This window comes from Lissotriton helveticus, chromosome 2_1 (genome assembly GCF_964261635.1).
Source record: "Lissotriton helveticus chromosome 2_1, aLisHel1.1, whole genome shotgun sequence".
NCBI classification, from domain to species: Eukaryota; Metazoa; Chordata; class Amphibia; order Caudata; family Salamandridae; genus Lissotriton; species Lissotriton helveticus.
In genome coordinates this window covers 960,923,937-960,950,497 of record NC_136059.1, presented here as the reverse complement: position 1 = coordinate 960,950,497, position 26,561 = coordinate 960,923,937, and the positions used below count along the sequence as shown (strand labels likewise).

At 42.7% G+C, this 26,561-nt stretch overlaps 1 protein-coding gene across 1 annotated transcript in view; it reads right to left on the bottom strand.

Annotated features, from left to right (window-relative positions):
* Window positions 1-712: 712 nt before the first annotated feature.
* Window positions 713-26,561, bottom strand: part of ISCA1 (iron-sulfur cluster assembly 1) — a 52,536-nt gene continuing 26,687 nt past the window's right edge. The window contains exons 2-4 of the mRNA XM_078675709.1: window positions 17,785-17,838; window positions 14,927-15,032; window positions 713-4,877 (exon numbers count right to left, since the gene is read on the bottom strand). Coding sequence (XP_078531835.1) covers window positions 4,729-4,877; window positions 14,927-15,032; window positions 17,785-17,838 — 309 coding nt within the window. The 3' untranslated portion in view covers window positions 713-4,728. The remainder of the gene's footprint in view (window positions 4,878-14,926; window positions 15,033-17,784; window positions 17,839-26,561) is intronic.

Sequence of the window (26,561 nt, the reverse complement as noted above, 5' to 3'; positions counted from 1 at the left end):
TATTGCATGTTTTTATATGTATATATATTTGAGTATATATATATATATATATATATATATACACACATGTGGGGCACATATATTATAGTGTTTCCGGGGTCCCGCGCATGGGCGGGAATATTCTAATGCTTATGACTTTGATGAGGATCCCCTGGAAGAGAATTAACTTGTTATTTTGTCCTTTACAAGTAACTGTCCTAACTAAGTAACTATTACTGTCCCTTTAATAGAAAGGACTAGCATAAAAAGAACACACTTTTCACCATTAGTAGTGATGAAAATTGTGCCAGAAGTTACCATTCGCTGAGGGATAGTAAAGAAATGGAGAGTAAAAACATAAATGGAATACACTTTGAAGGGAGTGTGGAGGATACAGAAAGTCAATGGTTTTAAGGTATAGCTAGTTTGAATAAAGTCAATAGGAACAATGTTGGTCTTTGGTACGAAAAACATTTTAAAGAACAGTTAAACTAATGTTTTATAAGTAAGCAGGCGGAGGTGGGTATGGACTCTTTACTAAAAGTTAGCATTAGGAAGTTATATGTTCTACTATGCACATAAAAATGATCAGAAAGTTACCTCGTTTTACAGAGAGCTCTAAACAAGGTTTTATGTGTAATGTCAGAAGGTGCAAATTTCAAGTATTTACATCTTTATCATGTCTTGCTCAAGCAACAGCAACTTAGGTAAAATAAACATTTACAAAAGTTACTTTTCCTTTAATTTACTATTTATTTATGACAGCATTCAACGCGTAGACGTAAACCAAAACGTGTTCAAAATATACACAAGCGTTATGAACACATGTACAAGTTTGATTTATTTTTACAGGCATATTTGTGCGTTAGGTAGAACACATTGCTACGTAACTCTAGTGTTCCTCCAGAAGAACAACAGTAGTTCAACAAAGTAACAAGTATACATAAAGAACACTTATGAAGCTCCAGACGCTAGGATAAATCCTGTAGAAAGCAACAACACAAAATAAATTCAAACTGATGGCTATACAGCTTTGACACTTTGGCTAAAACCAAAAACATATTAGTGCTAAGATTTGCAGTTCCCAAACAGCCTTTGCCAACATGAAGCCTTGGGCCTGGGTCTGAACAACCTTTGTTCTATACAGAAAGATAGTCGTCATAAACACATTGGTAATGCATTCATGATATTTGGGTGTTTAGTGTTCTATCATTTGGAAACTAACCACACTGTTAGGGTACTGGATTATGTATTGAGATCAAAACAGCATAGATGTCAAATTAAGGCATTCAGCACCTGCAGCCTCTTATGGGCCAGTGGAGAAATGGTTTTCCTAAAATATAGACAGAATTGTAGTTTAATTATAGCCAATCTTTAAATCAAATAATCAAAACATCATCGTTCACCCCAATCTTAACTCTAAATAGCAAAGCAGTCCACTGCTTTGTGGCTAAATGGACTAGGCTATCACTATAAAACAGAATTGTTATAAATTAAAAGGTGTGGGATTCATGCCAGGGCCAAAGACAGTATCTGGACTGCCTTGAGGTTTGCATCTTGCCCAGTTGCAGCACGACTACACGCACCTCCTCATGGGCAAGTACCCTCATGTAGTAATCAAGGCGCTGATAATTTAAGTTCAATCCATTTACATCTAGTTTAAGAAAATCAAAATAATTAATACAAGAATATATTTTGCCATTAACAGAGAAACACAACTCACAATTCAAGAAAGATAATTAAAATGCCACTAGGCAGACACACTGCTGTCCTCCCACAACCCCACGGCTCCTACAAAAAAATAAATATAAAAATAAACCTTCAACCCATTTTTAATATACATCATTGCTTACCTATGGAATGGGAAGCTTTCCTAGCAACTGGTAATACTACAAGTGGTGGGTTTCAAAGAGTGTTAAGCCTCACACAAAAAAAAAACACGCTTTTCGACAGGGACGGGTAAGTTTCCAAAATCTGTCAGAACTTCAGGTGCAAAGGTGTCAATGTTGTTTTAGTTATTCCAGTTCATTTTTATCATTTCGAATTCAACATCCAGTCCCATTTTTGTCTGTTGTGAAAGTCGAAGTATATATCAGAGAAATTGGAAACTTGCTGATTTCATAAAAGCAATGCACAGATGTTAAGTAGATAAATTGCCCAACACACACGTTAAATGGAATTGCCAGTACCAGAGAGCAGTAGGACTGTAGACAAGTCTTTCCCATACATGCCAACAGACCCGATTCAGACGGGTGACTATTTACCTAGACAAAAATTACTTTAATTTACCTATCTCCCACCGAAAATTGACTCTGCTTCAATACGAGCTAATGGAGAAAGTAACGTCCCCCTCTTCTTTTTTCCCCAAACCTTAACACTTTCCTCTAGTAAAATGTGGGAATGTTCGCTTTCGTGTTATAAGAAAGTATTCAGGGGAAGCTATGTTGTTTTTCACGTCACCCATTTGCTCACTAGTCAGCTGTGAAGAATGTTTAAAAGATCAACAAAGGTGATGCCAGTGCAAGTTACAACATGGTTCTGTACGCATAGGGTTAGAACGCACATTGCTGCATCTGCAGTGGGATTAATAGCACAATGGAAATGGAAGTTAGAAATGAGACTGCTTTATAAAAAAAAAAACGCCATACGTGTGTTTGGCAATTGTTTTCAGTGCACTATTCGGTCCATGCAAGCACATTATTTTTTTGTATTCTAATTTATTTACTGAGAACCTCAACTAACACCAATTTGAACATCAATTCTTCAAGTACTGATTAAAATGGGAAACAGACCAGACGTAATATTATTTTTAAGCAATCTTAATTACAATGCTCACAGTCACACAATGCCCATATTTACATGGAAGTCACAAACAAATGGAAAAGACTACTTCTTAAGTCCCAAGGTGCACTGTTTGGATACAAGTTTGACAGGACTGGGAACAATATTTTATTTGTTGAAAAGTAAATTTATCATACTTTCCAAAATCTGCCTGTCAGATGTATATAGGACTGTATTATTAAACCAGTACATATTTGATTCGTATAATATAGTACAGAGGATATTACAGGACATCAGAACATTTCTGGTTTGTTTTTTGCACAACATGAAATTCATAAGCCTCAACAAGACACAATGTTAATTTGCTTAGTCCGAGATAATAAAACTGTGGAGACATTTGCGCCCCGTTAATGGCTTAATCTGGAAAAACACTTTCAAATACAGGGCGGCAGCAATAGTTTCAGTCTGTAGTTAAACTCAGACCATTTTCCAATATCAAATACATTCAAACGTAACATGTAGCTAAGGCGATAGGACTGTACATTTTCAAATAACACTCACAAAAGCAATCCTACTTTCAGGCAAAAGGGAATAAAATGGCCCCAGAAACATATCCATTTCTATTGCACACCCTTATCCTATTTACCACCAGCTTTCTCTTGTAGACGACAAAGGCAGAGCACTGCGACATTAACATGCGCAAACCTCATAGCAAATTAATCAACTAAGCTGTAGCTTGAGATGTGAAAATATTAATTTCAGGGGCAGTCTTTTGTAGAAAGCTTTTCAAAAGTAAGCAATGAGCAAAGAAAAATAGTACCTGCAAGTTTTCTAAACTAAAGCTAAAAGCGGAATAGATTATTTTATGTTACCGATAGTAGAAAAAGTATCTATGTGCCACAAAGGACATGCACAACTTTAAAGTGTGATGAGAAGACAGAAAGCAGGATTGTCAACAAAATATAAAGATAAAGAACCAAACTCCGGTCACTGAACGCAGATTATCAATTGAGAATGACTTCTTAAATTCATGGGTTGGAACCGGATACTTGTTTAGCACAAGAATGTTCTCTCTGCTACCCGGTGGGCAAATCAGAGACCATAGCCACCTTCGAAATGCTGACAAAAACCGGAGTAGGGTTCTTCAAGCTGCTTAAGCTTAAGGAATAAGGCACTCCCACCAACTTCAGTAAACCATTAGAATAACAAAAGACATCTGATTTTTGGCAGTTTACAAATGTGCACTAAACTCTTCTCGGTCTCTAAAGTTTCACTGCACAAATTCACATTAAACATATTACCTTTCTTTAAATTTGTCACTACAATTCTGCTCCCAAAGAAGCATGATAATATAAGGAGCATAATTCCTTCAGCTTATCGTAGAATCTTTTTTGCGCTACAGGTATCTGGCAGTCTACAACATGGCTGCCATGTTTTTAGTGTCTGCCTACAGACTGTTGACAAGCAGAGTCCCATACCACCGATCCATAGCATATTGCAAATTTATACATTGCTTAAAGGACTACATAAAGTCGCAGGTAAAGCATCCTCATTTTCTGCTCACAACTTAGATACATGGATTTATGGCACAACCTTGTGCCTCCTGTAAGTATAACAGGCAAGCAAAACATGTTGGCATTGCTAATACTGGTCTACTAGCAATCCATCACTGTGATGCACCAAGCAAATGTTATGGTATATTTCAAACCTGTAGTGGGTGAAGAGTACATAGTTTTCATAGATTAAGATACCAGTGCGTCATTTATCACACATCTGTTCATAGACCTGTCAATCCCAATAGGTGCACATAATATATATTACTTACACCGATAAATTACATTTTCAAAACGCACCAAACTCTTATTTAAAAAAAGGAAGCTTAAATACGAAGTAGGCAAAAGAATCCAGAATGTGCTTCAACGCATACAAGTTGTTGAATTCACAAAGCCAAAAAGAAGGTGCAATGGCTCAGATGTTAAAGCTTTCTCCACAGCCACACGTGCCCTTGATGTTCGGATTGTTGAAAATAAACTCCTGTGACAGTTTATCTTCTACATAGTCCATTTCTGTTCCCAGTAGTGACAGCTGAGCCTTCTTTTCAATGAGTACTGTAACTCCTGGATAGGGACACATGGATACTAGTTAAAACAGTAGCCAAAAGAAGATTTCAAATAAATATAGGCCAACAACTTAATATGAAAGGCAAATACATTTAAATGCAATCATACATTATTGATGCTGTTCAATCTTTGATAATTATTATAAAAATGATACCAGTGTTGCAAGATTGATTAAACCTATGGACCCGATTACTCTATTGTAACATTGCTTTTCTGTAATAAGCATCTTTACAAAACTTGATTTTGTAGTAGATTTAGTTAGACTAAATCTGTATTGTATAGATTAAACATTACATGCTTCTTAAATCAAATGCATTTAAATGCAAGCATACATTGATAGTAGAATTATAATATTGAATGACTGAAAACAAGTTCTGATCAAATTACAGGCACATACATCGCTGCAGCACTCGTCATCATTATACATATACCCTTGGGTCAAGGTCGCGCTATATAAAACTCCATTAAAAAAAAACATCTATTATCCACTGCAATATCAGGCCCTGGTGGTGGCCAAAGGATACATTGCTGCCAGATGGAAGAACCCCCCCCCTCTCCCCCCCCCAACAACAATAGCCCAATGGAGGAGGGCGTTTACCAGTGTACCAGGCTCAGTGATGTCCAAAGAAATGCAAACAAGTGTGGGGGCAAATGGCTGGGGCTGCTGGGCTAAAGGGGGTTCCGGCCATGTGCCAGCACCAGGCTGCATATAAGTGTAACAATGCGTTGTATACCGGCAGGTGGAGGTGCAGTTGAAGGGTTGTTTGTGTTACTCATCTGCAATTTTGGAACAAATGTGACCGTGTCTTTACAATGTCTGTGAAAAACATACAAATTTGATTGATATATATATATATATATATATCTATCGACAGTAACTCCAAACGACCACCTCCAATCCAACAGGACCGGCGAAGCAGGAGACAGACCACAGCATTCGGGTAAGTGTTTTTATTTCACCAGCTTTTTCCCATTGTCAACCAAAACATGACGCGTTTCGGGCTTTGCAGCCCTTGTTCACATGCCATATATATATACACACATTTCTTTTTAAGCGGAAGCAAAAGGAACAAATGATAGACAGAATGCTGAACTATCAAACATTCATCCCCAGTCACAAGGATCTGGGTTTAATCCTTCATTCTTTTACTCACCACGAAAAAATCCTTTCTATAAAGAATGCATCCATGAGATAAAGAAATGAATGTGAAGCAATTCTTTGTACCTCTGAGATGTAAAATGCTCCCTCATACATTACAGAGCAAGCAAGCAAGCACCTCATTCGAGGCACAATGCTACAAACCACTCCAGAAGCAAGAGGTGAGATTTTTTTTTTTCCACTGGGTGAAGCCAAAGCAGACTCAATATACGCTTTAAAGTATTGGGAACAATTCGTACTTGGATCAGCTAAGGAGTCAAGCCAGAGCAAGAAAAAAAGTAAAAAAATATCTGTTTCAGGCGCTTAATATCCTGTGTAAAAAAAAAAAAGCTGAGGTAGAGGAGAATTTGCTGGCCTACATACCACTACTAACGGTAAGACTTGAAAAATCACACGACAGGAACACTAAATATCAGTGCTGAAGAAGCATTTGCTACATCTGTTCACACAGATGGCAGAAGTCCCAGACTAATGCCATAAGGATCCCCCTGAATGGGGATGAGGGGGTAAAGTTAAGCACAAGGCATGGAAAGGAAAGGAGTAATGGTGGCCTCTGATGTAACGGCACCCTTGGATCAGGGAGCCGTCTGCCAGCGAGACTGGGGCAGGTTCTGGTGTGGCAAAAACACTGGCAAAGGACACGGAGCACAGGGATGTTGAATTCCTATTGTAAGCTCGGACTGCACTACAGACAGTGGTTCCAGTATAAAAATGAGCACGTTTTCAAAGTTTAGCAATATGAGGCTACGTATAATGCTCTCAGAATGCTCTGATTATATGCAAATATTTGCAGAAGCTTGAAAGCAAGATTGATAAAATGTTCACAAAAAATGCATGTAGAACAAAAAACATTTCGCTAAACTACTGTAAAATTTTAGGTACCATTTCTTTGCAGCATCATTTGGTAAAATTTGTCGATGTATACTAATATTTTCGTAATGGAAAAATCAGTGTAACCAGTTTCAATTAGAAACAAAAATAAACACGCATTGGCAAAGCAGTAGGTCTCAAATTGGTGGTCAGCCTTTTGATTTGGTAAATGAGTGTCTTGTTTTGGCATGGTTTTTGTAAAAAATGTTTTTGGTTATAACAAACATTGGCAAAAGGAAAAAATGTTTTTGGGCACAAAAAGCACACATTGCCACAGTAGTTCCTGGCACTGAAAAAAACTACTTTGTGTGCGGATATGCTCTTTTGAAAGTGCAGAATGAGGTCACTCATAGTGAAGCCAGCCGATAGACAGAAGTTTAAATCGACACAAAAGATCATGGTTAACGCCAGACCTAATTAGGATGCCATTTTATTATAGAAAATCTCAAAAATGCACCCGTGGTATATGTCCATGCATTAAGTGCAGAGATTGACTTTCATGATTTCACAAGTATTTACAGAAGTAAGCCAAGGAATAGTACTCCTAGAAAATATTTGTGAACTGTATTTTAGCATGAGTAAAATATGCATGTGTACATTTGCTCTTGCGAAAATCTGTTTGTAAGTTCACTTTCCCTCCAACCACTTTTTTCTCAACCCTTGAAGATGTTTTACATCTGCCAATGTCAGGTATAAATTTCCAACCTTTCTCAGATTAAGGAGTTGGTGAAAACCCTTAAAACATGCAAGTTAGTAGGTGTGTACTAACTCAAAAGGGCATTCCAACCATGGAACTATTGCTTACCACTATCTTCAGCCCCAGTAAGTAGATCTGTGGAAATGTGGCAACATAAGAGAATTGCTAGTATTCAAACTCTAGTCAAGTCAAGTCAAGTCAAGAGATTTGTATAGCGCGCTACATACCCATAGGGTCTCAAGGCGCTTGAGGGAGGGTGGGGAATTACTTGTCGAATATCCAAGTTTTGAGTTGCTTTCTGAATGCTAGGTGGTTCTGAGTAAGGCGAAGGTGAGCGGGAAGTGAGTTCCAGGTTTTAGCTGCCAGGTAGGAGAAGGATCTACCTCCCATGGTGGTTTTGTTGATGCGAGGAACAGTGGCCAGGGCTTGGTTGGAGGATCGTAGCTGACGGGTGGGGGTGTAGAAGGACAGTCGTGTGTTGAGGCATTCGGGTCCAAGTTCGTAGAGTGCTTTGTGTGCGTGGGTGAGGAGGCGGAACGTTATCCTCTTATGTACGGGGAGCCAGTGGAGGTTTTTCAGGTGACCAGAGATGTGTTCTTTACGCGGGATGTCTAGTATGAGCCTGGCTGAGGCGTTCTGGATGCGTTGGAGTTTTTTCTGGAGTTTAGCGGTGGTACCGGCGTATAGGGTGTTTCCATAGTCCAGGCGGCTCGTGACCAGTGCGTGGGTGACCGTTTTTCTAGTTTCGGTGGGGATCCAGCGAAATGTTTTTTTGAGCATGCGAAGAATGTTGAAGCAAGAAGATGAAATGGCGTTGACTTGTTTGGTCATCGAGAGTGAGGAGTCCAGGATGACGCCCAGGTTCCGTGCGTGGTCCGTCGGGATGGGTGCTTTTCCGAGGGCCTCTGGCCACCAAGAGTCGTCCCAGGCGGAGGGGGAGGTGCCTAAGATGAGGACTTCTGTTTTGTCTGAATTCAGTTTCAGACGGCTGTGCTTCATCCATTCGGCTACTTCTTTCATTCCTTCGTGTAAGTTGGTTTTGGCGGTGTTAGGGTCTTTGGTGAGTGAGAGGATCAGTTGAGTGTCGTCAGCGTAGAAGATGATGTTGAGATTGTGTTGGCGAGCGATGGCCGCAAGGGGGCTCATGTATACGTTGAAGAGGGTGGGGCTGAGTGACGATCCTTGTGGCACGCCGCAGATGACTTCAGAGGCTTCTGACTTGAATGGTGGGAGGCGGACTCTCTGGGTTCTTCCGGTGAGGAACGAGGTGATCCATTCCAGTGCTTTTCCTTGGATTCCGACGTTTGAGGCGCTGTAGAAGGGTGCTATGACAGACTGTGTCGAAGGCAGCGGAGAGGTCGAGGAGGATGAGGGCGACTGTGTCTCCATTGTCCAGTAGAGTTCGAATGTCGTCTGTGGCTGCGATGAGGACGGTCTCAGTGCTGTGTTTGGCTCGGAAGCCAGACTGTGAGGAGTCGAGTGATTTGTTGGTTTCGAGGAAGGCGGCGAGCTGGTTGTTGACAGCTTTCTCTATGACTTTGGCTGGGAATGGAAGGAGCGAGAAGGGGCGGTAGTTTTTGAGTTCGGTGGGGTCAGCTGTGGGTTTTTTCAGAAGGGCGCTGAGTTCTGCGTGTTTCCAGCTTTCCGGGAAGGTGGCGGAGTTGAGGGAGCAGTTGATGACATCTCGGAGGTGTGGTGCTATGATGGAGTCTGCTTTGTTGAAGATATGGTGAGGGCATGGGTCAGTTGGGGATCCTGAGTGGATGGAGTTCATCAGGCGGATGGTGTCCTCGGTGGAGATTGGGTTCCAGTCGTTAAGGATGTTCAAGGGGGGTGAAGGTCCTGCGGGAGGTTGGGTGGGTTGGTCTCCGGGTCGGTTGTCGAAGCTGTTGTGGATGTCTGCGATTTTGTTGTGGAAGAAGGAAGCTAGGGAGTCGCAGAGGGCTTGGGAGGGGGTGATGTCGTTGGAGTTGGCTGAAGGGTTGGTAAATTCTTTGACGATGTTGAATAGTTCCTTGCTGTTGTGGGTGTTGTTATCTAGACGATCTTTGAATGCGGCTTTCTTGGCAGATCGGATTAGTTGGTGGTGTATGCGGGTGGCGTTTTTGAAGGCGTCTCTGGTGCTGGTGTTTGGGTCTTTTTTCCAGGCCTTCTCAAGGGATCGACAGAGTTTCTTAGATTTCTTAAGATCATCGTTGAACCAAGAGGCGTTTTTGCTGCCTAGTTTGCTTTGACGTTTTTTCAACGGTGCTAGGATGTCGGCGCTGTTGGATAGCCATTGGGTGAGGTTAGTGGCTGCTTGGTCGGGGTTTGAGGAGTGGGCGGGGGGGTTTAGGAGAAGTGATGAGGAGATCTGGTCGATGGTGATTTTGTTCCAGTTTCTTCGCAGGGTAGGTTGAGGATGGTTGTGGATTGTGGTCTTATTGTAGGTAAAATGAACGCAGCTGTGGTCCGTCCAATGAAGAGCTGTGGTGTGACTGAATGAGACATGTTTGCTGGAGGTGAAGATGGGGTCGAGTGTGTGACCTGCAATGTGAGTGGGGGTAGTGACAAGTTGTTTGAGTCCGAGGTTGGCAAGATTGTCCAGAAGGGTGGTGGTGCTGCTGTCATTGCTCTTTTCCAGGTGAAAATTGAGGTCTCCCAATAGAATGTAGTCCTCGGAGGGGAGGGCGTGTGGGGTGATAAAGTCAGTGATGTCGTCACTGAATTGTGCACGGGGTCCTGGAGGCCGGTAGAGGAGGGTGCCTCTGAGTGTGGTTTTGGGGTCGGTGTGGATCTGGAAGTGGAGGTGTTCGGCGTTGGCAAGGTTGACGTCTGAGCTGGTTGAGATGCGGATGGAATTCTTGTGGACGATGGCGATGCCTCCTCCTGTTTGCTTGAAGCGGTCCTTCCGGATGATCTTGTATCCTTCCGGGATGGCAATGGTGATGTCTGGGGCGGAGTAGGCGTTCATCCATGTTTCTGTTAGGAAGGCGACGTCCGGTGATTTGGTGTCTAGTAGATTCCAAAGGTCGATGGCGTGTCTGTGGACCGAGCGGGTGTTGAGTAGGATGCATTTTAGGTGGTTGGTGTCAGGTCTCTGTTTGGTGTTGGTGGGTGAGGAGTTGGTTTTGGTGCCGTCGAACTTGCAGGAGTTGCAAGAGAAGGGTCCATGGGTGTGTCCAGGAACGGCTTGGACGCAGTTGGGGGAGCGACCGTGGTTAAGGGCTAGGAGGGTGTTGGCATCGTAAGTGATGCGAGTGGGCTGGGACTTATGGGAACCAGGGGGTCTGGCGCTGGGCGCGGTCTCGGCGTAGACGGGCTTACCTTTGGCGCACCTTCGGCGCGGCCGCAGCGCGTGGACGCTGCGCGTAAATCCATGCGTCATAAATGGAGTGTGGAGGGGGGTGGGGCGAGGGGTGTGTCAGCAGGGAGGCGGGAGCGGGGTGGAGAGGCGGTGCTGGGAAGCAACAACAATCAACAAAATGGCAGCGACCCCAAAGCCAAACAGGACGAGGCTGGGATATTTAATTTGGACAGAGAGGAAGCGTCGCAATAGCCAGCAGAAAAAACTATTTATGCAGTCACAGGCACCAATGCACAGACAGATACAAATACAGGTAATTAGCGCTCAGCGTCTACAATCGCGCTACGATGCTATGCTAATGAGGCACAAGTGAAAGAATAATGCAGGGGTCAATGCGAGCAAAGGGCAGCGTTTTAAAAAAAAATCTTTGTTCAGTCTGGCAGCAGTGTGGCGATACGATACCAGCAAGGGAGCAACCGCTTCTGAGGAGGTTCAGGACGGTCACAGCGCTAGTGGCCGAGGGAAGAGGCTATCCTTTCTGTGGGAGGGGTGTGTCAGCAGGGAGGCGGGAGCGGGGTGGAGAGGCGGTGCTGGGAAGCAACAACAATCAACAAAATGGCAGCGACCCCAAAGCCAAACAGGACGAGGCTGGGATATTTAATTTGGACAGAGAGGAAGCGTCGCAATAGCCAGCAGAAAAAACAATTATGCAGTCACAGGCACCAATGCACAGACAGATACAAATACAGGTAATTAGCGCTCAGCGTCTACAATCGCGCTACGATGCTATGCTAATGAGGCACAAGTGAAAGAATAATGCAGTGGTCAATGCGAGCAAAGGGCAGCGTTTTAAAAACAAAAAAATCTTTGTTCAGTCTGGCAGCAGTGTGGCGATACGATACCAGCAAGGGAGCAAGGGAGCAACCGCTTCTGAGGAGGTTCAGGACTCTACTATAGTATATAGTTTTAAATGCAAAACTCTCCACCGTTATCACGGACAGTCAGGTTTTAGATCATAGCCAGTTCGGTTTCAGAGCTAATCATAGCACGGAAATGACGTTGATAAAAACAACGGAGGAGATTCGGTCTTCTCTAGATGGCGGTGGGTCAGCAGTTCTTATACTGCTAGACTTATCCACAGCATTTGATACGGTAGATCAAACTCTTCTTGTCCAGCGACTAAAAACAATAGGGATAGGAGGAGAAGCCCTCTCCATACGGACGTCATTCCTATCAGAAAGAACTCAAACAGTCCAGATAGGTACATTTAAATTGGCACCTTTTACTCTGCCATGGAGTCCCCCAGGGCTAGTCCTATGCTCTAACATTTATGTGGCTGAATTGGCACCATTGATTAGACGTTTTAATTTGATTCCTACCTCATACGTCGATGATACCTAGTTGGTAATCTCGGCAGTGGATAAGGATATCAATCACTCTCAAAAACTTCACAACTGTATGATTAAATTGAGTGATTGGATGGGCAATCATTGCCTGAAACTGAATTCTAGTAAAATGGAAGTGATCATGTTTGGCAATCTCTTTCTGCCTTGGTGCCCAGAGTGGTGGCCAGACAATCTTGGGCCCCCTCCCACACCGGTAACCAAAGCCAAGAATCTTGGCGTTATCATTGATGACAAATTGAGTCTGAAGCCCCAAGTATCTAAGGTGGTGTCTTCCGCGTATTTTAGGATTAAAATTAAGAAAAATACTCCCTTTTATTCCAATAAAAACTAGAAAGACGGTTTTGACCTCTCTAGTTTAATCAAAACTTGATTAGTGCAATGGCCTTTACATCAATATCCAATCCACTCTTCTCAAAGCTGCAAGTGGTAGAAAATGCAGCGGCAAGACTGGTACTAGATATTCCCAAATATCAATCTGTTAGATCAGGTATTCGAGACATGCACTGGCTGCCAGTTGGTCAGTGGGTAAAATTCAAGGTGATTCACAAAGAAGGCCCGGAATTTCTATGTGACCTTTTCAGATGGTACTCACCTAACAGACCTCTACGATCGGCCAACACCAATTTGATGCCAACTGTCAGGATCAAAAAAATGAGTTGGGGTGGGAGTAGTTTCAGCTACAATACCACAAAAGAATGGAATTCCCTTCCATAATATCTTAGGAAGATTTCCTCTCTCCTCGAATTCAGAAAGCAACTAAAGACATGGCTCTTTTAGTAATAGTTGTCTGCAATTACAGTTTGGAGAGCAGAAAGCGCCAAGACACCCAAGGGTATACGCTGCGCTATACAAATTATAATAACATAACATATGAGCCATGGCATATTTAGAGAGGCTATACCACAACTCTTATATAATGAGACTGCTGTCATAATTTGTTGATTCATGAAGCAATCTGCCTCATGGATAAGAAGATTTTTTATTGAATTCCACACCCCTGTAGCAGCTACGTGGATTCAACAGCAAAGAGGCTGCTGGACCCTTGACACCCACCATATAAATAACGATGCACCAGATGGCACCAGATCCAAACTAATTGGGAGAATGAAGTCCTGAGTTCGGTTTTATACAGTTTGTGAAGACTGACTACATGTTGAAAGCAAAAGGGTTTTTCAGGTCGAGCCTTGAGTCAGCGCGCATTCGCTGCTCGGAGAGGCTTGCTATATTCCGTACAAGTAGTTTGGTCACGCCCACCACTTCTAAATGATTCCTTCCTGTGTCTTTCCAACTGCTTTACTTGTGTGGTGAATGGTGCCATTTGTTCCTCCTTTGGATGTGTTTGTCACACCCATGGCGACAGACCCTCTTACTCATTTCGCTTCAGGCCATTTCATAGAGAAGAAGCAATTAAGTCTTGTCTCCGGCTAATACAATTTAAGATCCTACGCAGGGCGTATTTCGATAAAGTGCGGCTCTTTAAGATGGGGAGAGTGTCCGACCCTAGCTGTTTGCGATGCGGACATGACAGTGGAGATTTCTTGCATATACTGTGGTCATGCTCACATATTCAGGCATACTGGGGCGAGGTCACCGCAGAACTGGGTGAGGTGTTGGAGATAGACATTCCACTAGACCCGAAAATCATTCTCCTAGGAATGACCAACGATGTGGACCTGGCTCGTCCATTGCTGATATTCTTAGCTCTAGCCCTGGTAGTAGCCAAAAGGGGCATAGCCAGGAAGTGGCGATATACCCCAGCTAAGGGAATGGAGGAGGGGAATGGACATATATATGGCTGCCGAAAGGGTCACATATAAAGCGAGAGGGTGCCCGAAGAAGTTCCGTAGGGTGTGGGGCAAATGGAGACATTATCATGGCCTAGATGGAGGACTTTGATGAGTACCGAATGTGTATATGTTTGACTGATGGGAGGGGGAGTGTTGCTCGAGATGAGGAGATTGTGTCTACACGAACTGATGAATTGCAAACAATGGAGGGGCATCTGTTCTACGATACTGGGGTATTAGACTTTGGTGGAAGGAGGGGGGAGGTGCGGGGATATTGCTTGATGGTGACATGCTAGTTATGTTCTTCTCCTTGCGGCAAAACAATAAATATGTTTAAAAAAATAAATAAACAAACATTGGAAAGTCAAGTAATCAACATTTAAGATCTCCAAAACGCGTTTGTTTGACACAGGGAATAAAAACTAGGCAATTCAACAATGACAAAGGTCAACTTGTATTTTTATATGGATGAACAACTGTAAAATAAGAGAACACAGGGAAGTGCTCTGAAATTCAAAAGAAGAAAGGTTTTATGTGCAGTAAAAGGGCCTCAAAGTTTTCGTTTTGCTTCACTCTTTCTGAAATAATATGCGGAACTGCCAGAATTGCACACATAAAAAAAAATAGATTTTCTCTTCAAGATAAGCTGAAAAGAAATTCATAATAGCTTAACTACACAATGGAATAGCCAGAAAAACCTCTTTACGTGGGGCATAGTAATTTAGCAGTGGAAATTAAGGCAATGGCAAAGTATTTTGACATTTTAATATAATGTATTCATTCATTTAGGTACTTTTGACTGATTAACCAAAATAAACCTGCAGAAATGTTTTACACTCACCGTCTTGAACAACTACTTCATCAGACTCTCCTTTTCCTTTTGTATACTCTAGCGAATAAGACAGCCCGTTGCAACCTCTGGTACGGACACCAATTTTCAAACCAATCTGTTTTAAGAAAGTACTTATTAAAAACTAGAATAAAGTGTTTTCCTTGTTTTCAGATTCCTACTCTGATTAATGAAATTGCAATCCCTGTTTTTCCAATTGAAAACAGCTCAAATATCCCGCTAACCGGAATTGAAGATACTTTTCCATAACATTCAAGGCTACTTAACTCAAAATAAATAAAAAAAAGAGAAGTTACTAACCATACTGCGGTTATTTTTTTATTTTTTTAAAGATTCCCCTACTTTTAACATTTACACAGTGCATAGGGTAGGTGCTAGATTGGCGAACCTAATAAGATGATAGTTTGTTAATAACTGGTGTTCCTTTTGCACTAATGGCTTCATGATTATTCCTAGTGGTTGTATGGCACTACACAGTGGTCGAAAATACTGACCTACAAAAGTATCATATCCACACCATCACAGACCTCTACATTGTAAAAAATCTAGATATTCCAAAATAACCTTTGCAAAGATGTTCTGAGGTTTGAGGAGTACACAGGGACCTTGGGTCAGCTTGATGAAAGATAGGATTAAGATTTGAGAAACCGTAGTAAAGAATCCAGAGAAAATGAGGACTTGTAACCCTGCACAAATTCATAGGTTCCGAACAGTCACAGAAGGTACACACATTTTTCTTACAATTCCTAAACGATTAAAATTTTAAGTATCATTATTGAAAAAAATGAAATAAGACTTTTTAGGGGTAACTTAAAGAATGTACTATTGCGACACAGGAACTAGAACAGATGGGGAAAGTGGAAAGATGCACATAGAAGAACGACAGAACAGGGAAATGGGAATGAGGAAGGGAAGAACAGAAGGGATATGGTTAAGTCAAGAGGTTTAAAAACACAGTGGTGCACTGGAAGGGTACAAGTACGGAACACCACAACAGGAAGATGGGATAGGCCTAAGGTGATGGAAAGAGAAGAGAAGATGGTTATGGCAGGATACATGGCGTCTCTCCCCCCAAAAAAATCAAGATGAAAAATAATCTGCAATGTATTGGACAAGAAATAGCTTTGTCACCTAACACCCACTCATACCATACTAAAATTAAATTACATCAGTTCACGACCTTCAAGCTAGTGAACCACACCTCCGACTGGTCTTTAGTTTAACTATCATGATATCATGTGGCCACAGAACCTTGAAAGCAATTGCATTTTACCTACTTTAGAATCACAAAGAGGCATATCATGTTCAAAGTTAATCTTATGCCCTTTAGAACACTGTGGGAGATCAGCTTATACCCAATTAACTGAACAAAAGGCGTAGTTTTCAAAAGTACACGCATGTTAAATTAGCTACCCACAAAATGAAAGATTTAGTATAAATTTAATTCAGTCTTCATCCTGGTTTTCCCCGGATAGTACTTATTAGTATCTGCCATGCACTACATACGTTACTGAATAAAGGTAACATAAGACATTGGCTGGTCTGCCAGCATTTCTCCCCTACAAAAGACCGTATCACACCATTTTATTTGGGGTCATATAATTCTATAAAATGATCTGGTGTTACATGAATTAACAATTGCCTTAAACTGATTACTAAAAAATTATGACACCGCTAAACTGGCTAAGTTTACCCTCCAGACAAATACGTTGCAGCCGTAAGAGTACAACTTGAGTTCCATAAAAAGCAGGGCCAATTCAACTTCAGTCTTTCCATTTCACCAGTTATTCTTATTTGGGGACGACTACTTCGCCACTTATCAATTCACTATATTGCCACATCATTTATACAAGTCTGTTGAAAATAATCTTTTTCAATCTGATTTTAAATAAACTGTAAAGAACTGAACAAATTCAGTTTGTTAAAAGAATTTTTTAGTGAGCATGTCTTTGGCCCATCCACTGGGTGAAAACAGCAGTAACCCTGCCTTTAAATTAGTTAGAGTGAGATAAAGAGATACGGAGATCAAAGAAGAAAGTCAGAGACAGGGAGAGTTAGACCGAGAAAGAGAGAGAGAAGACATACACGAGGACTGAGACAAAAAAACAGATACAGCTATACATTGTGTATGTGTGTGTATCTACCTGTGTGTCCGTAAAGTCAAGTCAGAGGAACTTATTACACTAAATGACATGGAAAAAAGATTCTTGAGGTCTGTGGCGATTTACTGGTCCTGTGTAATACTGTGACTACTCTCAAACTCATAAGTTTTTTGAGGGCATTCAAACATTGGGCAGGTAGTTCCCAACTCTAAAAGCACATAAAAATAGTTGTGAGAAAGCAGGCGACAACTAGCGTAATTTTTAGGAATGGTTTAGTATGTTGCAATTTTTCTTACATATATATTTTGAAAAATTGTTTGAATTTTCCTGACCTCACACTGAAGCCTTAAATGTAAAATATCCAAACTTCTATTTGAACACCACTTTCGAAGCATGTAAACATAAAATGTAATGACCAAAGCAACATTTGCTCAATAACGCAATGTTCCTGTGCTCACATTGTAAGACTGTTTTATTAAAGCTTGCATCAGTTTACCTACAAGCTAAAATTAATGTTTTTTTAATTGATTTTTGAGATATTTCAGAGTCATTAACAAAATCAAACTGCTAACAACATAAATAATAATATTAAAACTAATTAAGCTATTTAAATACAGTTTAAAACAGCTATACATCCTAATAACAAGGAGCACACAATCTAAAAATGGGATTCATCCCAACTGTACACACAAACAAGTGCCACAATGTGCACTCCATTTCGGTCTGTAAAGAAACAAACAAACTTACATGATCAGGTTTCTCCTTGAGTAGTTGTCTTATCTTATTTACTGCTGAAGGTGTCTGGAAAATATATTCACATGTTTTTTTAATTAACAGCTCAGCATAACTTAAGCAGACAATTCATTAAGCTATTATTGAAAAATAGTCTAGCGCTAACAATCAACTGAGTGACAATGAATAAACTCATATCTAAAGGTAGTCTTTAATGTTGTATCACCAGAATTAAGTAAACTGTAGGATAACGTTAGCAGGCTACTTTTTGAATTATGTTAACCTATTAGTTTTTTAGGTCTTGCCTGGCATTGCAGCACGCATGCCCTGCTCGCTCTACAAGGGCTTCTTGGAATCTACCCAGTTTCAGAAGGGAACTTTAAGCCACGCTCGTTTCCAATTGGCTTGCGTCATCCTGTATGTTAAACGTTGGCGCGTGATTGAAAATCTGGCTTTTTGTTACCGCACTGTCCAGTTTTAGGATGGCCCATCTGGACAGGCCAAAGCCATCTTGGTTTCCTGTGACGTAGGAGGGTGTGCTCCTAGCTTGTTTACTGGCTCCAGATTGGAAATCCTACCCACTCCTCCCTTCCCTTCCCCCATCCCAAAGCAAACTTCCCACAGTTTGAGCTCTTCATTGGCTTCCCGAGGCAGAGGGCAAAACAGATGCATGCTCCGCGTTCGCATTTTTATTTCCATTTCGACCGCATGACTTGTCTTAATTGTTGCTCTCTGACAATTTTGCACGCCCTCTGCTTCTGAAGAGCAGTCTGCATCCCTCTGACATATGATGGGCTTTAGCAAGACCTTCAATGGCTATCTCAGGAACGCAACACAAACCACAATGCGCGTTCTAGTGCTACAGCTGGCGGTCACTGAAGCTGGATTGCCTGTCTAAAACTTGCGGAACCGGTCATCAGCGATCAAGATTATGATATTAAAAATATTGTTTTGTCACAGACACTGATTTCCCATATACACAATATAATACTGAGAGCAAGCCTGTGTCTAATGCGAAAATATTTACAGAATGTTTACTTACCCCTGTAGACTATACAAGATGTGACGACCCAGAGGGTCTAGCCAATTGAAAAAGAGGTGCCAAATTTGTGCCTCTGATGAACAGTAAACTAGGGTCAACATACATTTTGCCACAGTTGATCAGAATAAGGCAATATTCCTTTTGCCAGCTGGTTGCACACCGACATAGGAACAAGGCACAAACTGTTCGTAGATATACCCGAACTATGGAGAGAGGATGTGTCAAAGCCGAAAGCAAATTGAACACAAATCAATAGAAGTCAGCATGGAGACCAAAATAGGACTATCAAATCGGTGTGACTACTCCAATGCCCCCGTCCTATTGGAACCAAGGCAACCTTACCAAAGGGGTCCCATTTCCTAATTTTGAAATATATAGTTTAGAGTTACTTCTTATAGCATCACTTTTTTCTTCGCTCTTTAAAGAGACCCTTTGCGAACCATTTTTTTTTTTTATTGAACGGATAGAAAATTAAAAGATCCACATTTAAATATTGAAATAAGAATAAACATACCCTCGGTTTTCTATAGTTCTGTACGACTTTTGTGTGAGAGATAAACATTGTCTGACAGTTCCCTTAAAACATGGCCGCTTATTCAATGAAATGGGATAGATACGTTCAAGTTGTTCTCTTCATTCTTTATCTCAGACACAGTCCCAACAAAATAGTGAGGCTGAAAAAATGTGCAGACACCAACATTCTGCCTCCAACCCTCCGCCCAAGCAGTGCGAGGCCTCTCCCTTTGGTATCTGCGCGAAGTACAGCTTCTCTACTTTCAGCCTGCTGCCTGTGTGTGCAGCTCTGGAAGAATGGTTGGTGTTCTCCTGTTCCTACCCAGCTTGTGGAACACAGTGTGGTGAAGATGAGACCTGGGCACCAACAGATCCCACGGTTTGCATGTGATCACACAACTTGGCCAACTCGGAGCGCAGGTACCTGTTGGTAGGCAGCAGGGCATTTCTGTCCCTGTTCCACCAGTCTTTCTGGGAGTTAACTGGCATTAGTACGGCTAGATATCTCATATGTGTGTTTGTGGGGTTTATGGGAATTATGCTTCGCTGGGTGCGCATTTGGGGCAGGGTGTGCATGCATTTGTGTTTGGATCTTGATATACAACTGCTTGTTATATTCTTTATGTCTGCTTGCATTTCCACGTCTCAGTGTAACTGGGTTTTTGCGAGTTTACTTCAGTGCTTGGGTGTATCTCGCATGTATACTTTTTGTGTGCTTGTGGATGTTGTAAATCCTATTATCTATGAACGGTCTGTATTGTATGTTTATCACAACGAATAAACTCAGTAAACTAAAAACAAACAGAAACAGACTAATGTTGCATGTACGATGCAGCTACTCCTATTCACAATGCAAACATGTTGCAAAGGCGATCCAGTAAACGCTAAAGCGACAGAGAAACATAAATGTCAAATAAAACCCTGGGCATCACAAGATCAACCTCTAGGTTTCTAACCTTGGAGATTAAATAATTACGAAAGAGGCTGCTCGAATACACATTTAAAAAGTCCATAAGCCCCCGCCCAGCTTGTCTCAAATTATATCCTGTACACTTACCTCACTCAGCGACAAAAAAAAATTGCTCATGCACATCCACGCAAGTGTCGGCCTGTGGGCTTGGAACAGATGTCGAAGCATGATCTAAATGGGGTTGGTGAGAGGGGGAAGTGATTTTATAATCATATTTTGTTCTTTCGTTTCATGTGGGCCACACATGAAAGATTTAATCTCTAAAAAGTTGCAGCTTCAGCTTAGCAACCACTTTTTCTTTATTTATGCCTCGCGTCTTGCATTAACAAACGCGCTGCCTTGATTTGTTTTTCCATATATGAGCGGGGTCATGGTTTGCTTTAGCAGCCGCGCTGCCCCGGCTTGTTTTTTTTTATGTGTGGACAAGGTTGCGGCATGAAGGTTTGTTTTTTCATTTGCGGACCAGGTTGCGGCTTGCTTTAGTAGCTCCACTGCCTTGGTTTGTTTTTTCATATGCGGTTGTGGCTTGCTGCCTTCTCTTTATGGCGTTGGTTTTGGTAGCAGGTGGCATTGTAGAGTGTGTCTGTTCCGCTTTCTTCTACTGCTTCCTTCCTCCTACAGAGCTCCACCCATCTGAGCTATTTTCTACTGCTCCGCGTGCATCCTGCTGGCTGGCCTCTCCCGCGAGAGGCCGGGGCCTTGAGACTTTGCTTCCTTAGAAAGGGGCTGTTGCAGGATGTGCCCGTTTTTTGCGCATATCATGATGGAGTCTGCTGCTGGCCGCTCCACAGGTGTCCCTACTTTGGATGCCCTCCGTGTTTTGTCTAATGAGGCAGTGGAGGCTGCTTTTCAGGCACAGGAGGCAGATGGTCCTCCTGCTAAGGTGCCTCCATTTCAACCAGTTGCTGATTTGGAGGATCCAGAGGAAGATGAGGGCCGGAGGGGTTGTTTTGTTCAGAGTGCTGAGCTCTCCAACTGATTTGCTCATGTTCTGCTGTCCACAAGGTTCTTGAACATGAGTCGCGTGATGTTGAAAAGACTGCCTTTGATCGCTTTTTGGGGAGGGGTTTCTGAAGAATTCCCTGTGTTTGTAAAAGTGGATGTATGATGACTGGCCTCTCTTCACAGGGCATGGTTCTTTCTGATGATGCCCTTCCTTCCAAGCCAGTTGATAAGAAGGTTAAAGGGGATGTTAAGCCATCTTACGCAGCTTCCAATTTTTCAGTTAGGGAGACTGCCTACACAAACTATATGGTTCAGTCCCTTTTGAAGGATTTCTAGGCCCTGGCTCTTTAACTGGCACCCTGTTGGCCCTGAAAGAGCTCCAGGTTTACTATTTAACAGACATCTTTGATAATTTGTGTGCGGTTGCTGGGGCTTCTATTGCAGCTTGTCGCCATATTCGGATGTGTACTTGGCCGGCGGAGTCCTCACAAAATAGATGGTCTTGGCTAAGGTGTTTGGCCCTCAGCTGGAGGATATGGTCAAGCAGTCGGCTGAGAATAGGAAGCTGGTGGCTCCTGTTCGCATGCCCTCTCGGGTTCAGGGCTTTAGTTATCACTGTGCTTTTGCCTTTCCTCAATTTAGAGGTGCTCACCAGCCCTTTAGAGGAAGGGGCCAGAGGAAGTCCCAAGCCCTGGTCTCTGTCCTCTATCGCCTCCTTTGCTCCTAAGCAACCACTGTCTGCCTTTCACAGCCGGGGGTCGCATTTGCTTTTTTTTCTCACCACTGCCAGGGTCTTTCGGATACCTGGGTGGTTCAGACGGTGACCTCAGGTTACCAGATAGAGTTCTTGTCTCGACCGGCTCAGGTTTTCAAGGAGATTCATTTGCTATGGGATCCTGTGTGGCGGGCGGCCTTGCTGGAGGGTGTTAAGCTTCTCTTGGAGTAACAGGCTGTCATCCAGGTTCTGCCCTAGGAAAGGGGGCTGGAGTACCAGTTGATTCTTTTTCTGGTTTTCAAGACTCAGACCACCGACCTCTGCCCTGTGTTGGATCTGAAGAGTGTGAATCTGCACATTCCACATTGCCGTTTCAAGATGGTGACTTTGCGTTCAGTTCTTCAGTTGGTGTACCAGGGGTCCTTCCTAGTCTCCCTCAACCCGATGGCAACTTACCTATATGTTCCCATTCATCCAGAAGATTAGCAGTTTCTGCAGTTTGCTGTGGGCTACCAGTACTTCAAGTTCCTTCCTTTCGCCAGTGCCAAGGGTTTTTTATGAAGCTCATTGCTCCCCGGTGCATATCCTCCATTCACATGGTATTCATGTACATCCTTACCTTGATGAATGGCTAATTGTTTCTCCTTCTTTCTCTATGCTATGGAGGATGTTCATCAGGCCTGTAATCTGCAGAGTTCCTTTTGTATCCTTATTAATCACCGGAATTCCTCCCTTCAGGCCTCCCAGTCTCTGAAGTTGTAGGCGGCTCTCTTCTGGATGGGTCTGGGGATAGTGTTCCTATCTCCAGAAAGACAACAGACTCTGTTCCAGCAGCCCTCCTGTGTGCTCTCCCAGTCTCAGGTGTCAGCAAGGCTCTGGCTGCAGAGTCAGGGGGAGCTGGCCTCTACTTTGCATGTCCTCCCCTGGTCCCATCTCCATCTGTATCCCCTTTTGCATCACCTTCTGCACCACTGGGTCGCAGCAGCAATCCCTATAGGACGTCCGTGCCTATATTGCACAGGGCATACATGCACCCAGAACTTCCCCCCTCAAAAGAGGGCAAAACAAAAGAAAAATTGTCAGTGTGTGGTTCTCGTGAGTTTTCGAAGCAGGATTCCGGGAGACTATTACTAAAGAGGGTCGATGCCATGCACGAGGAAGTGATAGTACACTACTCCTGGTGTGGTAATATAGTGAACAACATGTGGGCACCAACAATATACATATCTTTATGCAAAGAAAAATATAAAGCTATACACAGATATTAATCCATCTAGCCAGACAGAAATACGGTTGGTTGGACCGACAGGCGGATGGTTGCAGGGGAATCGGGGAACAGACTGAAAGAACAGAAAGACACGCATAGACGGGCAATGAATGGGCGGATGAATAGATGTATAGATGTATGGAAGGACAACGGACTGACAAAGACAGATAAATAACATTAAACTTATAGACAGAAGGTAGAGATAACTGGATAGCCATATCAATGTACCAAAACATGGACAAATGCCAGCCACTAGACTGATAAATGAGAATAAGGAATGGGTGGATTCTTTAAGACTGGGTGGATGCAGGAATTGTATAGTCAAGTACACAGAGAGGCACATCTACATTAAAACATAACTACAAAAACAAGAACAGGCAAAGCCAACAGGTCTCACTTTTTTAGTCCCTTTGTTTTTGCCGATGCTGTGCAGCATCAGCAAAAAGATTTTTTTTGTACTAATGCTGTAGCATCGGCCAAAATAATTCAGGGAGCGAGAAGCACACGAGGAAGAGATCCACAAAGAGTGCAGAGGAGGGGTTTCTGTGGAAACACACATATGGTGAGAAAACAACATGGAGTACAGGGGGTAATTAGTGAGGGGAAGCTCACAATGAGATACAAAGTGCGGTGGGGGCCGGAATAAGGGGTGGCACAGAGAGAGAGAAATGAAGTGTGGAGTAAGGGGGTGGGGTGCAAGCATTGGAGGGAGAGAGCAACACAACACCAGGATGTTTACAGGGAGAACACACACAAGGGAAAGAGCAACACAGAGGGTGCATGTAGGGGGCCTCCAAGGAGAGTAGCCACACAGATATCGCAACACAGAAAGTAAGTTGAAGCATGCAAGGGAGAGAGTTGGAAAATGTATGCACGGTCATGGAGAAAGATGGCAGGCTGAAGGAAAGCGGGCTGTGGCCATCCTTAACCCGGAATAGCGACTCCTTCAGCATACTGCAGCTGTGATGTATAACATCACTTCCAATTACTTGCTGTGCTCCTTCTTGATGTCCAACTGTGGTAAATAAATAAATAATACCTCTCTTTTTGAATGCATAAATGAATAACAGATAGCTCAATAAATAAGAGTCAAGATTCGAGGTAGTAGGAGTTTTGCAGGTTTAATACAGCATAAGGACAGGAACAGGACCACCTGCACAGGAATAGGATGGCAAGCCCTGGCAGCGCTGCCGGGGTCAGGATCTGGACAAGAAGGCTAGCGTGGTATTTAATAACAGTACATGAGCATATATACATAACGCAAACACATAGCATTACATTGCAATAGGCGTAGCAGTGGGTGGAGCAATAGGCATGACGCGTAGCAGTCGCGAAAGATAAGGGTGAAAAAAGGTGTAACAGGGCGTATACATAGACATGTGATGCAAACGTAACAGAATATGTCATGAATGGGGTGGAAACCATGGAGGGGGCTACCTAAGGAGCCGGGACCTCTAACCTGATGGTGCGCGCAAACTGGCAATGACGTGTTACTAGGAGAAGCTGAGGGCTACGAACTCTGTGCTAGGAGCAGAGACTGAAGTCTGGAGAGTCAGGGCGACATGTACCTAAACAGTATCTAGTATCTGATGTTTAGAGAACATGTTGATAGAATCCAAAAGTTATCGGGGTAAAGGCGAACAGACTCTAAGACTGGAGCATGCATTATTCTACATGTAGTGCGTGATGAAGAATATTAAATGACCATTAAATGCAGTATTTCTCTTACATGGAGACGTAAAGGCTAGACAATGACGGAAACTATTGATGCAGTTCAGTAGCTTAGGAATGCAGAGAAGGAGGGCTGAACTGATAACTGGAATCATAACATACTCTTGGCAGACTCAGAGGCAGAGCCAGGCTAAGCCGGGCACTGCGAGGCAGGAAGTAAGTGAAGGGTCGAGGATACAGGTGGGGGCTGTATCGCTCCTCAGCGAGGCTTCAGGAGACAGGAGCTGAATCTGGTGTCCGGGCCCTTTTGAGGCCTAGAAACGGGGACTTTACAATGGAATAACGTGCACACTGAGAAACGTGGCAACGTAGCTTTACATAGGCCTGATATTCGTAGTATTCACGAGAACTGGAAACTGACATACTAGAGGTGGACACAACTGTAATTGCGTCTTTAATCGAACATGGGGAATAACATATGCATATTAATCATGCACACATAACATATGATGGAGGACGCGTAGGGACACAGAACATGGCATAATTTACTTTTCCACATTCCCTCCTTGTCACTACGTTTCCTTCAGGAAACATCAATATCCATGATACCATCTATCATTTCATACAGTATCATTTGCTCGTCTCGAATTTTCTTGGAACGGGATTTAGAACGGGGCTTGGGACTAGGAATACAAGAGGTAGCACAAATGCCGCAAATCGCAGGGCCACATTGTATACAGAGGCAGCAGCTGAATATGATCGCTACTGCAATACCTAGAAAGGACAAGACTTTCCATCCCCAGGCGGAAACTATATTCCAGAACCAACCGGACCATGTCCAGGTGCCTGGATTTTGGTGTAACAGATGGGCAATTTTATGTAGTCTGGTTATAGCTGAATAAACAGACGGCGCGTTATTTGGAATGAAAATGCAGCAACTAGATCCGATGACTCTACATGCCCCGCCCCTATCGGCCAGTATGACGTCAAGGACGAGACGATTCTGGAGCACGACAATTCTCATAAAGGATTGTTCTTCGGTTAAATTACTTAGAGCAGAAGTAGTCTCAATTACTACTGCTTCGAGTGTTCTGGTTAATCTACGTATCAGTTTACTATTCACGACTGTACCTAAATAAGGGAAGACACCTTTATTGATATCTATATATTGTTCTAGAGCAGTTTCAGTATAATCGACAATCGGGAGGTTTCTCTTGTGTCTAGTATGTACTAGGTGGGAATTCCTATGGTAGTCGGGTGGGGCTAGAAAAACCAGTGGCAGTAGGAAGGCAATGTAACAGGTTCCCTCCCAATCGAGGGGCAGACGAACATATGCGGTTTGACCACAAATAAAATATGAATGACGTGAAGCTTTGAAAATAGATTTCCCACTGTCACTATATTTGACAATAGTAGTACAATCACTATGTCCTACATGTACGGAACCATTATTTCGGACACATAATTCACCTTTGACTGGTAGTACTGAAATAGTAGGTAAGTCTGGAGTAGTATCAGACTGAACATTCAGGACCATGAAATTCGAAGAATAATTACCTAAATTGTAAACTTCGTTTTCTAGATCTAACCCTGTTCTGTGGGGAAGACCTTGCTTGTCTGGAAAACATGTACTGTTAAGAAAAGACATATCTATTGAGGATGACGTTAA